Below are 16,682 nucleotides of genomic sequence, written 5' to 3' on the forward strand. Positions count from 1 at the left end.
TGATGATGATGACAACTATGATAACATCCTTAACATTACCTTCATGGAGATCACATAAGATATTGCAAAAAAAAAAAAAAAAATGGTTCTGGAAGGAAAAAAAATAAAAAATAAAAAATATTTATGTTGTTATTTCGGACTTTTTAATTAGAATTTGCCTGGGCATTTTTTATAAAGTGTGTATTTTATGGTTCGTATTTCTTGTCAGGGACCATTTTATTAAATATTTTTAAAAATCAAACCCCGACCATCATTGTCCCTATATTTTATATGATAATAAAATAACGGAGTGATTACTTGAATATCACTCAAAAATCGATTGCAACCCTTCACTTAAAAAATATTCAATGCACTCTATTATGATACTTCCAAAAAAAAGAAGTTACATTCCAACATTTCTAAAATAAATGAAGAGTTGTGATAAGAATGAGATACATGAGTTAGAGAGGAGGGAGGGTTATGCTAAGAATGTGAGGGATGAAAAAAAGAAAAAAGAAAAGAAGGACTGAGATGAGTGAGAAACAAATGGTGGGTTGATAGAGAGGAAAGGGGGTTGAGTGAGACGAGAAAGGATAAAGGGTTGAGATGAGAGGGAGTAAGAGAGAGAGAGTGGTGTGCAATATGTTTTTTAAAGTTTGCATGGAATTGACTACTTATGATCAATTTTTTTTATTTTTTTGAAACCAAGCTATCCAGACCTCTTAAATCACCCAACTAATCCTCGAAGCACATGTGATCCCTCTCCCTCACACACACTAGGTAATTTCTCGGATAAATCCCTAAAGGGGGATTCAAACTCAAAACTTTTACTTCCTTAGGTGTGGTCTTAGCCATATATCAATAACCATTAAGTTGTTGACTACTTGTGACTTGTAAGTATTTATTCGCTAAAAGAAGTATATGTTTATATCATTTCATAAATCAGATTGGATTTTATTGGATCAAATATATGAATATTATAATTCGTATACCATTGGATTCTTAAGAGACATGTTCCTTCCCTGTCTACAAAGCAAAAAATATTGAATGCTGATATAATCCCATTGTCATTGAAACTTATTTTGATCCAAATAATAAGACCTAATCTCGAGGGGTTTGGCTCAATGGCTATTTCAGATTGATTAGCGGTTAATGTTAGGGGTACAACTTGGTTAAGTTTGGTACATTTTGAGGCCAAGTTGGAACCGATCCGACATAAGTCAATTCTACTAAATAAGAAACAGAACCGAACCAAATTCCATTGGAACCGAACCAAACTAAAGTTGGTTTGGTTTAGTTTGGTTCTATAGGTTGTCAATATTCTATAAATTGTAAACAGGGGCGGATTTATAGTGGGGCCACGTGCCCCCACAAGAATTTTCAAAATCTATGGATTAGTGAGCTATTGTGACAGATTTTACCAGTGGATAAAAAAATCTGTCACTATTGCCCCCACAATATTTTTTATTCACTCTTCATTGCCCCTACAAATAATTTTTTCCACTCGTAGTTGTCCTAGAAAAAAATTCTATACTCTTGCTTGCCCTTACATGAGTAAAATCCTGGCTCCACCTTTGATTGTAACATTTTTTTATGAAAAAATAAATATGTAATAAACATAGAATTTCATACCAATAATCACTAATCTATCCATAAAAAATTAGTTTATCCATAAAACATCATCAATCTATGTCCTAACTCCTAAAATAATTCATAATAATTATCATATACATATATATTTATTTATTGCATAAGGGTTTGGTTCTCAGTTTGATTCGGTTCTATACAAACTTGATTTTAGAACCAAACCAAATTGATTGGCTCCCCATTTTTGTAACCAATAACTGAACTACAACTTGTTCCAAACCAAACAAACCACACCAAAGCTATCGATTTGGTTCGGCTCTTGATTTGAACCGGACCAGGTTGCACCCCTAGTTAATGCACGTAGGTCTGAGTTTGATACCCAGTATGAGCACTAATTCTTCAGAGGCCACCCCCGAGGGTGCACCCTCACTCACCTAGTGCGTGTGTACCAGTCCTTGGACAAGACCATGGTCTATGGACTGAGCAAAGCCCAAATATGGGTCCAATTCCCTGCCTACACAAAGGGAAGGTTGAAAAACCAACTAATCACTATTGGAAAATTCAATTTATGGATCTTAGCCACCCGCAATCTTGTACAAGGAGATATGATCCATTTGTTATTGAAACCTATTTGGATCCAAATAATAAGATCAGATAAAGACCGGATCCCATAACTATTGGATTAATTCTAGGTCCAATCCAATTCTTATTAGTTTTGTTCCAAATCCACCCCAATCCAACCCATCGACAGTCCTAATCAAAGCATTATTTCTTACTAGGATTATTATGATCTTCTTCATAACATCTCAAACCATCAAAATGTTACTAAACCCTCTGCTGCAACTCAAACTTACCTTACTATATTTTTAATAAATAAATAATATGTTACGTGTTTACTTAGATTGGATCACAACAATAATAAAAAAGATAAAAAAGATTGAGATTAATTCACGGGAGATTGGACCTAGGATTGTCAATGGATTGAATCTAATAAGTATCAAATCAGATTTTTTTATTGAAACTCAATATTAAGATCCAAAGCCGATCCATTAACAATTAGATCTGATTCAAATCAGGCCAAACCTGAATTTATATACAAATTCTAAATAAAGTTCATACTTCTCAACAAATATATAATATAATTTATATACTTTATAATATATTATCAAATCGAGACATGATTGATCCAGATACAATCCAATAACATATCGGATCAAATCAATATCAAATTCTAAAACATCGATTTAGAATCAAAGTTATCAAGTCTGATCCGATCCATTGACAACCCTAATCGGGCCTCCAAAACCATCAAGTCAAAATGATGAATCTCCAATCCAATTAAGGACTAAATATCTTTTCTCTGAATAATTTTATTAAAATTAATTAATATAAATACAAGATATAAAAAAACTATCCTAACTACACACTTCTCTAAACTACCCACAATCTAACTCATTCAAGGAACTACCCCACAACCCACGGGAAAAAAACTTTGAAGCAGGTAGCCCATTTCAAAATTTTGAACCCTCTTCATTGAACTCCACGTGGCATTGCAAAAAGATGTATTTAAAATTTTTATGAAAATATAAGGACATGAAATAAATAGAAAATACCACATGTCTTATAATGATGAGGGTTCCTTCGAAATTTGAAGCAGGTTGGCCACTTCAAAGTCGGACTTATAATCCACAAATCCCAATTTTCTCCCCCAACAATGTTAGATCTATTTTATCTAGAGTCGTGATAATCTGACTTAGGCACTTACTCTATTGACACCCCGAACGTGACAAGCTTGAAAATCGAAGATATGCTCTCCTATGTTTTCATCAAGATGCAGAACTCTTTTAATGGGGAATCGTAGTTCTGTATCCCGAGAAAAACACATCTACAATTCCTGAGCCTCTCACGTCAAAGGTGTCGATTGAGTATGCGACGCGTATAAGATAGGAATTGATTACCTTTTCATATATTATAAGCTATCATACTCCCACCCTTATAGATAGGCACATAAAATAACAAAACAACTCTAAATAAAGACAATTTTACATACTCTATTATTAAATTTAAAAAAAAAAAAAAAAAAACAAATAAATAAAGACAGACTCTCACTGACTATACTCTCTATTGGTCTATTGTATGTAAATTCTTCCAGGCGCCCTAAACATAAAATTTTAAAAAAATAATAATAATAAAATAAAAAAGAAGAAGAGAAGAAGATTCAGATCGGTGTCAAATCCCGGTACCGGCGGTACCCATTTTAGCCTTCTACTACTCCTCCTTAACAACCCCATCCGTCACTTTTCCGGCCAACACGTCAAATTCCGATGCCTCCCTCTCTCTCCTCTGGCGATCGCCATCAGTTTTCCCCCCAAAATATTTCCCGCCATTCCTTTTAGTGTCTCTAAATTTGCCGGAATCCTGACTACCGGCAACTGAATGTAACTTTCCGATCTCGATATCTGACCTCAGCTCTTCCATGGATTTCCTCAACAAGCCATTCTCCGTCTGGAGAACCTCCAACTGACGCCTAACGTTGAAACAAGCTTCTGCCACGTCAGCATTTCCAGAGAAAATTCTAGACGGATCTCGCTTCGAACTACTATCTTTCGAATCATCAGCCACGTGTTCGATCGCGATTTTGCTCATCACGAGGAACGGAAACTTACGAAGCGAAATCTCAGTGGTTGGATTGCTGATCCCGTCCTCCATAAAAGCACTCTTCATCTCCGCCGGAAATCTGACGCCCCAACGGAATTTCAATACTGCACGGCTTCTCACTGGTAGAACGGTTCTCGCGCTTACTTCAACGCCGTTAAATAAGTTACCAATCACATTAACGGAGTTATTTCCAGTCGTTAAACCGTTTATTTTCTTCTCAGCAAACAAGCCGTTAGTCAGCCTGTAAACGCCGTTATCTAACGGTGTTTCTCCACCAATAACAGATTCCTCAACATCCGAATCAAGATCCTTAGCTGGCGCTTTGATCTTCGGTACGAAAACCGATGATTTCGACTGTAAATCAATCGACGAACCAACCGATTTCTTAATCGAGAAATCGCCGATCTGAGGCTTGAAATGGAGGAAAAAACTAGGGTTTCCATTACCAAGTAGATTGAACTCAGCACTCATAGCTAAAGGAGTACAGATCGGCGATCCGAAAGAACCGATTCCTGTTTTTACAACGAGACTGAAAGGATTCCATGAATCGTTTGGACGATAAACGATTTTCAAAGACGGACCAGATTCGAAAAACGTACTCAGAATCAAACAAAGCTCTTTCGAATCACCTGCAGAGATTCCAGATTGGAATGGAAACCCTAAAACACTTATTGGAACTTTTGCCCTAAAAAGAGGCTTTTGTTCCTCTCGAAACTTGAGAGAAGCTTTCATCTTCTTTTCGGCTACAAGAACACTAGAGTTGGAGTGGAATTGGTCTTGTTAAATATTTGAAGAAAAGTCCGCTAAATTTAGAGGAGCGTTTCTAAATTTGGCGAAGATTCCGCCATTTTTGTCTCTATTGAGCTTTCAGTGTCCGTGACTGGCATCTACCACATGAACAACCCTATAAAACTACCCTTTTATGCCTATAATTACGAAAATGGTATGTGGTTATGTACGTAATTTAATTGTAATATTGGGGTTATTTTAGTGAGGACATATGAGAAATAAATTTTTAAGACACGTGGCACTGTGACAGCTGTTTGAAAATTTGAAAACTTTAAGAGATGATTTAGACACTCCCCTCTCCTATTATGTTTTCAAACTGATGGAATACCCCCTGACTTTAGTCTTCTTTAATAAATTAATGAAAATGATATGAATGCCCTCATCTTCAACCAATAGACAAAATTCTTTTATTTTTGTTCAAAAATAAAAAAAATAAAATTACCCACATTTTCAATCTTGTTGAGATAAAATTATTTCAAGCTTCAAACATCGATAAGAGGAGAATTTTTTGGGAAGCATTTTTTATTTTTTTTGAAAAATCAATTAATATTCAACATTGTGAGTAATCTTTCTATCCATTCTTCTAGACATTAAGATAGATGGACTTTTAACTTTTAAATCTCAAGAAAAAAATAGGATTTTTGAGAAAGTAGAAGACTAATGGAATTTTGAATTTAAAAGGGGTTTGTTTTACTCAAGTTTTAAAATGAGGGCATATAGGTCCATGTTTGTTAATTTACTAAAGAAGAATGAGGTCAAGGGAGCATGCCATGAATTTGAAAATATAGGGATATCTGAAATATTCACGAAAACGTGGAGGGATACATCTAATTCAAACAATTTAAAACTTGAATCTCTGATGCTCTGCGCGTACACATTGCCTTGTTCGTCTCCACTTGTCGTTTGAAAAGCGAAAACGTAACCAACCTTGCGTTGTGTCCAACGAAGCAGCTTAGGTTTCAATAATTTCGTTCTAATCTGGAAAAGTCACGTGCTGACCAGCATTGTAAACACTGGCAACGGATCGGTTTGGTACCGGATCAGTATCACTCTAATATCGATCCGAATTTTTTAAACATGTATCCGATTCGATCGGATTAATGAATATGCGAATCAAAATCCTATCCGTTTCATTTCATCCTTAATCTGAAATCCATATGAGCTGATCCGAACACATGCCTTATTTTCAAATTATCAATATTTAAAAAATATAAAATCATATAATATTTAAAAAAAATTCACTTTTCAATTACAAATATAGAGAAAAATCAAAAAGATTAAAATGTGTTATATATATATTTATATGAAATTAAGAATATAAAAAAATAGTAAAATGTGTTCGGAACGGATTGGAGTCCATCCGAGTCTAATTCAAAATTGTATTAAAACTAAGATTTCAATCCGATCCAAAAATCCAATTTTTCATGATTTCGGATCGATTTGGACATCGGGTACATTTCAGATCATTACCAGCCCTATGTCAATCGATCCCATTACTGCAATTTCAAATAGAAAAGCCCTACATCATATCTTTTTTTTTTTTCCTATAAATTAAAATTAAATTTAGGATTTGCGGTATAAGGATCGATTTGATTTGATAAGATAATCTAAAGGATTGATTTTGGATCAACTATGTTCCTGATCCGATATATCAATTCGAATTAGATCTAGTCCGGTGGGCACCCATTATGATGTGATAAAAATTTGATCCGATAAAGCCTCGATCCAATAAGTAAGGGTCCTAAATATTATTTGGTAGATTTAATTATATTTTAGCCAAGTTTGTCTCAATTCCTCCTCTCTTGTATGGCTTGGAAACTTTAGAAAAAAAAATTTATTAATTTTTTTACATTTAATTATAATTTTTGTCCCCATGGATATCCTTTGTTTTATGAGTTGTGATAATCTGACACCCGCTCTGACATACACCTCCATCACAGAATCACAAATAATTTGCCTTGAGATACACAAAAAATTTATAATTACACATATCCCGAGATATATGATAAGGGTAAACTCGTCTAATTCATCTTGGTATCGTCCACGAATGAGACGGATTGACAAGTCATCTCAAATCTGATGTGTCTCTTAAAAGTCAATCAATTGTATCATTCTTGATCAAGAAGACTCGAATAAATCAGAAAACTCATGTGGTACAACTCAATCTTGTTCATTCACGAGACGAGAAGTCAAATGAGTTTTAAAACCATGTTTCCAATGGGATGTAAAAGTTTCGAACAGTAAAAAATAATTTTCTTACAGGATTTTCTCAGAAAATCAAATACCAATAAAGGATTTTCCGTGTGAAACAAAACACAAGAAAACAATTTACTTGAAAATCATTTATTTGAAAAATTATTTCTCTAAACCAATATTTTTTTGCTTTCTCCATGACAACTTACTTCTCATATTATCAGAAACAAAACGTCGACCAAGAAGAGCTCCACACCTCCATAAGATCTGATCCTCCGTATATTATGGAAGATCTTTTCCCGACAAAGATAAACAAGTTGGCTCACTTGCACAAAGTCCCCATAATTGAGATTTACGAAATGTGAAACATTTGTTCATCAAATCACTAACATTAAACATTATTCCAACAAATAGAAATTGAAAATTTCTGATAAAAAAACGGGGGGATACCCGACTGAGCTATCCTCGGATTATGAACAATAATAAAGAAAGGGAGGGAAATTAACAACATTACTACAATAAGTAAATACTCGTAAAAGAAACCCCACCTAAACCAAACAACTTATAAGTTTGTACCACTAGTTGTCTTTTGGAATGTCAAGTTCGTTAAATATTGGGCTATCAACTCCCACTCCCATTGCATTCAGACCATTGTCGACGTAAATAACTGCACCCGTTATTGCCGAAGCTAATGGTGATACCAAGAAGGCAGCGGTATGCCCAACCTCATCTGCTCCATGTATGTCTCGAGCTTAGTGAATTATAAACCGAAACAAGTATATAAAGTAGACTGTTGGAAGTTCTTGATGACTTACCTGCAAATAATTCTTTCTGCAATGGTGCATTAGCTAATGAGTACTCAATCATTGTATCGATGAATCCAATGGCTTTTGCAGCACGGCTTCCCAATGGGCCTAAGAAAAAATGCAATATGAGGGAGATTTTTAAGATGTTTATGAAGTTCATCAGTTCATTCCATAGATGTAAGGGAAAGAATTTGTTCGGACGAGGACACTATTTCTGAGGAATTTGCCATGTTGGGTACCAGACATAGGGACCCACTAGTTGCAAACCACCCACTACCAAATGCACTCCATCACTTAAAATTTCCCTTTGCACTCTATTTGGACGTAAATAAAAATATTACATTCCTTTGTTTTTTGGTTTTTCGTTCCTCTTCAATCACGCTCACATAAATTATTGTTGTTTCAATAGTTTTTGTAAGAAATACTTGATTGTATGACAAGGACTTTTACAATTTACACGAACAAAGAAGACAAAGTCACAAGAAGGTGAATAACCCTAAATCTTAACGTTACCAATAATGAAGTGCAATTAATAGGTTAAAATAGAGTTTACAAAAAAAAAAAAGGTAATTTTTCAAGTGCTACCAATTACTAATGGTGTGCAATTAGTCGGTCCCCTAGACATATAGTAAACATGATTAACTTACTAAAATATTTTGTGCTATTAGTTTAACGTTAATGCGTATCAACTTATTTAAATAGATACAATCGTATATTGTATATCAATATGGGATAGAAGTATTCTGAAAATAAATGCCTAAATATATCAAATAAATTGGATCAGTAAACATATTGTGCGCATGTGTGCATGGAAGTCTCTGAGTCTGGAAATGTATATCCATGTGGACATTGATACAAGTGTCCATGTCTTTGTTACATAAAAAAAAGATATTTAAATATTATGCTCAAAGAAAATTTAAGATTCAAAAGATGAGGGAAGCATACCAGCAGATATCGTATTAATTCTAATTTTGTGACGCCTTCCAGCTTCGAAAGCAAGCACCTGCATCAAGGAGCATGGGCAATTAAGTACCGTCTCGTCTGGTCAAGAAAGGAAAAAGAGACCACTCTTGGATTGTCATATTGGCTGTTTGGGAAAACTCACTTGGGTGTCACTCTCTAGAGCAGCTTTGGCAGAACTCATGCCACCACCATATCTATATATAAGAAAAAAAAAATCAGATTAAGTTCTGTCTCTATGAGAACTAGATAATTATCGAAACAAAACCAGGTAACATAGGCAAGGCATACATACCCTGGAATGATCCTTTCAGATGCAATATACGTGAGAGAAATTGAAGCACCACCTGCCGTATAAAAATTGGATTGTAAATTCCAGGTAGTTTTAATTGATGCTACAAATTGTACAATATCCATGGTTTTAAATCTCATCCGAGACCGAGATGACTTGCCCGAATCATCTCAGTATTGTCCATGAACGAGACGGATAGACAAGTGCCTCACATCTGCAGAATCTCGCGAGACAAACGAGTTGACTTGACCGATATTTTGAAAATCTCATCCAAGTCAGTAAAACTCGTCCGAGACAATCGGGATTTCGTATTTTTTAATGAAAATAATTAATTTTTTAAGAATTTAAACATTTATTATTTAAATAAAATATGATTTTATAATAAAACATCTTCTAATCTACCTCATTTTATAAATAAAAATTTATAATTATTTTCATATAAACATATATGAATAAATAATTATAAACCAAGTTAAATGGTTTATCTCATCCGACACAACTTGACTCAACCTAGATGACTTGGTCTCCTCCATAGATGAGACGAGACGTCAAACTGAGATTTGAAACCATGATAATATCTAAAAGAAAAAGGAAAGAATTTATAACAAAAAACAATTGTATGATTCTAATAAGTAGCGTGCCTGGATTCATTATCGGAATGAAATGCTTTAGTAAGGAAACGTAAGAGTAACTTGACGCAGAGATTGCTGCAAGGTACCCTTTCCGGGATGTCTCTAACAGAGGCTTACTCACCTGCTTATTAGTGAAATAACAGAATACATGCCATAAAGAGGTCGATACCAGCGGACATGGCATAGAGATCATGAGAAAAAATGAATTAGACTGTACCTCTGGCCCATTGGCAAGAGAATGCACAAGGATGTCAATTGTCCCAAAATCCTTTTTCACGGATTGCGCTACTTCCTGCATTTTAAGTTTAAAAATCCCGTGGTAAGATGGCAAACATTAGTTTGTTAGATAAATTTCAAGATGTGTATAACTCTAATTATGAGGCAACATTCAACTTAATTTAGAGTTCGAATAACTTTGATGGAGAGGGGAGAACTACGAATGTAAGAGGGTCACGGGGCTTCATTGGGGTACGACACACCCGAGAGTGGAGGAAAATATACACTCGACAATCATCTCAATTGGCTTTACCTTAGTTGATCACCTATAGGGATTACTCTTAAATTTTCATGAATGCAATCAATTCTAATTTTATCTTTCTTAGCTTTTCCACTCATCTATCGCAGCATCTTTGTCTCTGCTACGCTCAATCTATGAACATGTTACTTGACTGCCCAACATTTAGCTCCAAAAAGCTTACCAGTCTTATTACCTTCTTATAAAATTTCCCTCTCAATTAGCACACCTCCACTTTACCTATCTGACTCTAATTCTATGGGGCCTAAAATGGATGAGGACGGGAAAGTTGAAGGGGTTGAGGAATTAGGACATTAGGTAAGAGAAAAAAGATCTCACTGAGAAGCATCTCTCCTGATCACCCATACCTGAACTGTCCAATTTGAGGATCCTGCATAACGTTTATTTGTTCTAACCTGCACAAAACCACAACATGTTAGTCAAAAACAGGACTAGATTTAACTCTCTCCAAATCCATAGTAGCCATAATAAAAGCTTCTCATATAATTACATCTTCGGGCACATCCTCAAGGCTGTCGTAAACAGCATCCAGTGGGTATACTTTAGTAATCTCCATTAAAGAACCATCTGGCAACCTGTGAAGCGTCAAATTCTCTATCAGTCGAGACAGTTCTATAAGTATGACTCAGAAACACAAGATCAAAAAATTCTTACACGCGCGACTCATCAAACTTCCCACGACGTAGACTGGTCTCAAAAATGTTCAGTGCCTGCATAGGTAAGCTTTGTATCAGGAATTACGCTTTCGTGATCCCATCAAATAGTTGTTATTAGTATACTTATTGTGATAAAAATATGATGGAAGGATGGTAGTGTACATACAGGCACCCATGTACCAATGAGAATTTCAGCTCCTGCAGCGGCAAGAGATTTTGCTATGGCCCAACCATATCCATTGTCATCAGCTATGCCAGCAATAAATGCCCTTTTACCTGCAAAAAGAAAAAAAAAATGCATAATGTCAATTCGGTAGTTACTAGCGTTTGTTACATGTGATCGTGTAATAGTTCTTTGTTTGGTGTGAAAAAGAAAAGCACACACAGAACAACTCTAGGTTATACAATGATTTGCTGTTTAGAAATTTATGTGCTAAGCTGATGAACCAATGGCAAGAATGATTGGTTAGTAGAGAGAAAATTTTGGAGCAGTTTAAGTGTTTTATTTTAGTATTTTTTTTCAATGCACATGGTGTCATGCCATTGGTTCATCAGCTTAGCACATAAATTTTGAAATAGCAATCTTTGTTCCTCAAAGTACAACCTAAAGTATGAAATTTCTGGGCTTAGAACCATAGTTCAGTTGCTTTGAAACATTGCAAAGCAACTTTGAGGTCATGGGTTCAAGTCCAGCTTACTCATCATGAAAAAAAAAAAAGTATGAAATTTCCTACAGTAGTTCAGCGGTTGAATGATACAATAGCCCAGGAATTCATTCCAACATCGTCCCCAAAATACAAAAATTACATGAAAAATAGTGGCAATCAAAATAAGTACCAATCAAGTATAAGAGAAGAATACTAGTCCACCTTGTTCAAGGACGGAAAAAGTTCCCTTGCATACAACAGTAAATTAATTTAACAAGCTGATGCAGCAGTGGTGATATCTATCTAAATTACTTTGCTATCAATAGAAGGCACGTGCATAAGTCCCCACAAAAAAAAGCAAAAAAATATATATCATGTCACTGCTCAAGAACTCATAAATCAAGGTAACTTAAGAGTTAAAAGACCTCAAATGGATATGAAGGTCAACAAACTTGATCTCAAACCAAAATGATACAGAATAATTAAATTCAATAGAAAATGAAGGCCTTTATGGAATCAACACCATCAAGATTAAGGGAACTTAGAATTCATAGGATTTCTTGTTGATGAATTAGAATCTGGTTAGTCCTGCTCTTGCGGATTCCTTCCCCCCCTTGCACTGATTTAGACCCTTTCCATTGGTCCGACTTCTTAGGATCCACTCTCCTGTGTCAATTGGAGGGATCTGCGGTGAATTTAAATCCCTCCCCTTCCTTTGATGATTTGGGTGCTTATGAATATAACACTTCAGTGAAGAATATATCCTTATAAAAAGATTTGCAATTTCAACAAAATTAGTATTCAACCATGTATTGAAAAGAAAAAACGAAAAAAAAAAAAGTTCTGCATTTGTATTACTGTACTAAACCTACTTCAATTAACATTGGGCTCCTTAGATTTCCTACTACAATTAAACTAATTTCGAAATGTAAATCTTTCAAAATAGGCAGAGAACCCAAGCTAAGTAAATATTGTGATAAACATTGTTTGAGAAGTACCGGCAATCATGAGATTACAGCCGAATAAGGCTATAACAATCAATCGATCAATCGAGCTTCTAAGGCCACATAACAAAATTCTCTGAATAAGGGATTATAGCCGAATAATTGGCGAATCCACAAAATTCAATATCAATTTATCAATTAATCATGAGATATGGTAACATTTTTACCCTTCACACTCAAAATTTTATTTTAGATTAATGCTGAAGTGACCTCAGGCTGGAACCTCACATCGTACTTCTTGACGTGAAAGTGTATAGGAACCATAGAAAGCTTTTCATCAAGAAACAAATGAAAACGCATCTATGGTTCCTATCCACTTTCACGCCAAGAAGTGCGATATGAGGTTCCAGGTTGAGGTCACTCCAGCACGACTCTTTATTTTATTCAACATTCAAATGTCAAAAACATCATTTTTATATTTTCTGAAACTCTCCCGAATTTAATTGTATTGAACTGAACCCCCCAATCAAAATTTAACAACGACTGCCATTTTGCCCAAAACAATTGATATAAATGCAAAATTGGTCACCAAAAGTACGACAATAAAATCAATTTCAAGAACTAATCTACATCCATGATCATATTCGAATACGAATCTAAGACAGGAAACTCAAAAGAAGGAATATTTCTTAACCTTTCAGATCGATAGGTAACCCTGGAGCAGATTTGGTCTCAATGGCTTCAGAAATTGCGTTTGTAACGACATTGTTGAATTTCAAAGGAGATGATTTGAAGCTCTGGAAGAAAGGCCTTGCCGATGCGACATGAGAAGAGCTCGTAAGCTTAGTCCATGAAACCCCATTCGAATCGATACCGAAAATTGCAGAATTCGGCTTTAAAATCCTCTTAGAAGAAGAAGAAGAAACAGAGGACTTTGTGGTCGCAATTTGCAGAGCTGAAGTTGCAGTAGCCGCCATCTCAATTCGAGTAGAAATCTGCAAAAGATCGGAAATTTAAATACATATTGTGAAGAAATATGAGAAAATAAATATTAAAAAGAAGAGAGAAGGAAATCAAGACCGTTTTGGGGCGAAAGTTGTGACTCTTTGCGATCAAAATCGCTGAAAATGAGTGGCGTGGAGTAGAAATTATAGGAGATTTCAAGAAAGTTTCTCTCTCGTAATTATCAGCAAGAGGTCTGTCTAAACCCTAATTTAATGGAGAGGAAAGTTTATAAGGGTTTCGATGAAATCGAGGCTCTGTGTGAGTTTTGAAGCTTTGGAAATGTCGCAAAAAAAACAGGTGTGAGAGAGGTTACAGGTAGTTGGGTTTGAGAGAGAGAGTTTCGAAAATATTTATTAGGGTAATATTAGAAATAACTCTCCAAATTTTGATGAATATTTGAGATTGCTCCTTGTGCTTTCTAAGCAAAGCAATAATACACCCCTTGATCTCATTCTTCATTGAGAGACTGATAGAAAATGACCAAAAATGTCTTGGTCTTCAAATACTACTCAAATAACCTTTGATTTTTCACTTCAAAATGTCAACCAATCGTAATCAAACTCTAACTCTCTTCTTCAACACTTTTATACCTCATGAATAAGACGTGATTGTGATTATTTTTTTAGTCGTGACAATCTGATGCCCCCTCCTCTAACATACGTCCCTGTCATAGAGATTAATTGCCTCAGGACACACAAGAAAAAAATTTATGATTATGTGTATCTCAAGGCAAATCATCTACGGTTCTGTGATGGGGGGAGTAGGGGGTGTATGTTAGAGGGGGCATTAGAACATCATTAGTTTTTTTCTTTTTCTTTTTTAAGAAGAAAAATATGATGGATTTTGGATTTAAAAAAAAATCAAGGGTCTTCTGAAAAGGTTTAAGTGGATGGATTAATGATGGAGTTAAGTATAGGTTACTGACTTGGAAGATGATGGATTTATGGAAGAAAAAAAAAAAGCAAACATTCTTCTTGTCTTTGAAGTTAGGGAGGATGACATTTTAGTCATTTTCATAGTCTTCAATGATAGATTGAGGTCAAGGGGAATGCCATTAATTTGAGAAAATAAGAGGATATCTCAAATGTTCACCAAAACATGGTGGGGATACATCTAAAGCACCCTATTTGTTGCATGGATTTTGAGATGTTTGTGGCAGTTTTTAGAGGAATTAAATTAGAGTGATCACATGGGTTGGTGAACAACTTAGGTACCCCTATCAAAGGTGGTAAATTTTTGCATTGTTTTAAGATGATTTTGGTGATGAAAATTTTATTGTTTTTAAATAAATAAATAATTGCAGGAACTTGTAAAAAAATTAAAAATTAGATGATTTGTCACGATCAGAGCTGATAAACATCCATCGCAAAAAAATTACGACAAATTTCAACTGAAACCAAGTGCTTGGGAATTTTATTTGTTTTATATTGATATAGAGTGTTACTATCACACCAAACAAGGATGGTCATAAAAATAAAATATAAATATAATTTTTTTTTTTATTATCTTTTTGAATGGTTGTGTGAAGCAAAAAAAAATAAATAAATAGGAAACTTATTTCTATGAAAATACAAATACAAATAATAAATATAAAATTTAAATTTATTTAAATATTTACTGATGAATATCATTGTAAAGATCATAGCAAGTGCTAGCTAACTTAGTTGATAAAGTCTTTGGGTGATGATACCAAAGACTTGAGTTAAAATTTTGTCAATACCAAGTAACTAAACTCATTAAAAACAAGTTTATCTAAAAGAGGAGAGAAATTGAGAGAAACCTTTTTAAATTATTTTATAATGCCAACTCTGCCCCTAGATCTCTTTTAAGATATTTTAAAATTCTAAAGTTGTCCCAAGTTCTCTCCTGCCAATCCAAACATAGTGGAGAGAAATTGAATTTCTCTTCTCTTAATGAGTTTCTCTTCTCTCCACTTCTCTCAATCCAAACATAGCCTAAGAGAGTTTTTTTTTTTTTTTTTAATAACTTTTATCACAGATTATGTCATTTTTAATGTGAAATAAATACTACTTTCAAGAAAATAAGTACATTTTATTTGCTCATAGACATAGCATAGCCATCCAATCATCGTCGTAAAATGCAAATCTCGAGTATTATCTAAAGATTTGGACCTTGTGAAGCCACCTAACCTATTTCCTTTTTAAGAAAAGAGAGAGAATTGAGCAATTGTGGATGGTTCAACAAAATTGCACATATGTTGACCTACAAAGAAATGGTAACCTACTTAGGCAGTGTTTGTTTGCGTTATTTTTCAGTGCTTATTACTGAAAAAAATTAAATTCAGCAGTTTTTGTTAAAATAGTGCGTTTGTTTACTCTATATTTTCAGCGCCTATTCCTGAAAATAAGTGAAAAAAATTCAGCACTATTTTAATACTGAAAAAATGTGCTGAAGCGGTAAGCACTTCGTTTTTTCGACACGGACAAGTATGCCCTTCATTTTTTTGAACATGAACAAGTATGCCCTTAATCTTAAAAATATATTACCTCTTATATCCCATGGATATAAACACCCCACAAATTAATAAATCCACAACATGGCTAAATTATTTTGTCTTATATGATTTAAAAGTTTTGGAATGAGTAGATTTTTGGTGAGGATGATCTCCTCATTAGTATATAAGCACTCCACAAATTAATTAACCCACACCATGGTTAAATTATTTTGTCTTATATGAGTTAAATTTTATGGAATAAGTTGATTTTTGATGAGGATGATCTCTACAATGAGGAGATCATCCTCACCAAAAATCAGCACATCCTGAAACTTCTAACCCTATCAAAACAAGTTCTATAATTGTAAATCGTCCCCTTTTTTTTTTTTTTTTTGAAAACTATTTTTGATGAGTTAGAGGTTTCAAAAATGACTGATTTTTGGTGAGGATGATCTCTAGACCATATAGACCATCCTCACTAAAAATTTGCTCATTCCAAAAACGTTAATCTATATAAAACAAAAAAATTGGCTATGGTGTAGGT

General features: G+C 34.4%; 2 protein-coding genes across 2 annotated transcripts; both read right to left on the reverse strand.

The window, feature by feature from the left end:
* Positions 1-3,507: 3,507 nt before the first annotated feature.
* On the reverse strand, positions 3,508-5,066 carry LOC147383824 (uncharacterized). Its single transcript, XM_086426749.1, has one exon. It carries the CDS (start codon positions 4,954-4,956, stop codon positions 3,835-3,837), a length of 1,122 nt encoding a protein of 373 aa, XP_086282875.1. The 5' UTR covers positions 4,957-5,066; the 3' UTR covers positions 3,508-3,834.
* A 2,466-nt stretch (positions 5,067-7,532) lies between these two features.
* On the reverse strand, positions 7,533-14,009 carry LOC147383825 (enoyl-[acyl-carrier-protein] reductase [NADH], chloroplastic-like). Its single transcript, XM_086425847.1, has 13 exons — positions 13,759-14,009; positions 13,373-13,673; positions 11,254-11,363; positions 11,086-11,141; positions 10,922-11,006; positions 10,779-10,826; positions 10,114-10,188; positions 9,906-10,017; positions 9,268-9,319; positions 9,118-9,169; positions 8,958-9,015; positions 8,022-8,120; positions 7,533-7,936 (listed from the first exon to the last, which is right to left on the reverse strand). The coding sequence occupies exons 2-13, from the start codon at positions 13,653-13,655 to the stop codon at positions 7,785-7,787; spliced, it is 1,182 nt and encodes a 393-aa protein (XP_086281973.1). The 5' UTR covers positions 13,656-13,673; positions 13,759-14,009; the 3' UTR covers positions 7,533-7,784.
* Between the last annotated feature and the right edge of the window lie 2,673 nt (positions 14,010-16,682).

This window comes from Akebia trifoliata, chromosome 15 (assembly GCF_017979445.1).
Source record: "Akebia trifoliata isolate Shusen 1 chromosome 15, ASM1797944v1, whole genome shotgun sequence".
NCBI classification, from domain to species: domain Eukaryota; kingdom Viridiplantae; phylum Streptophyta; class Magnoliopsida; order Ranunculales; family Lardizabalaceae; genus Akebia; species Akebia trifoliata.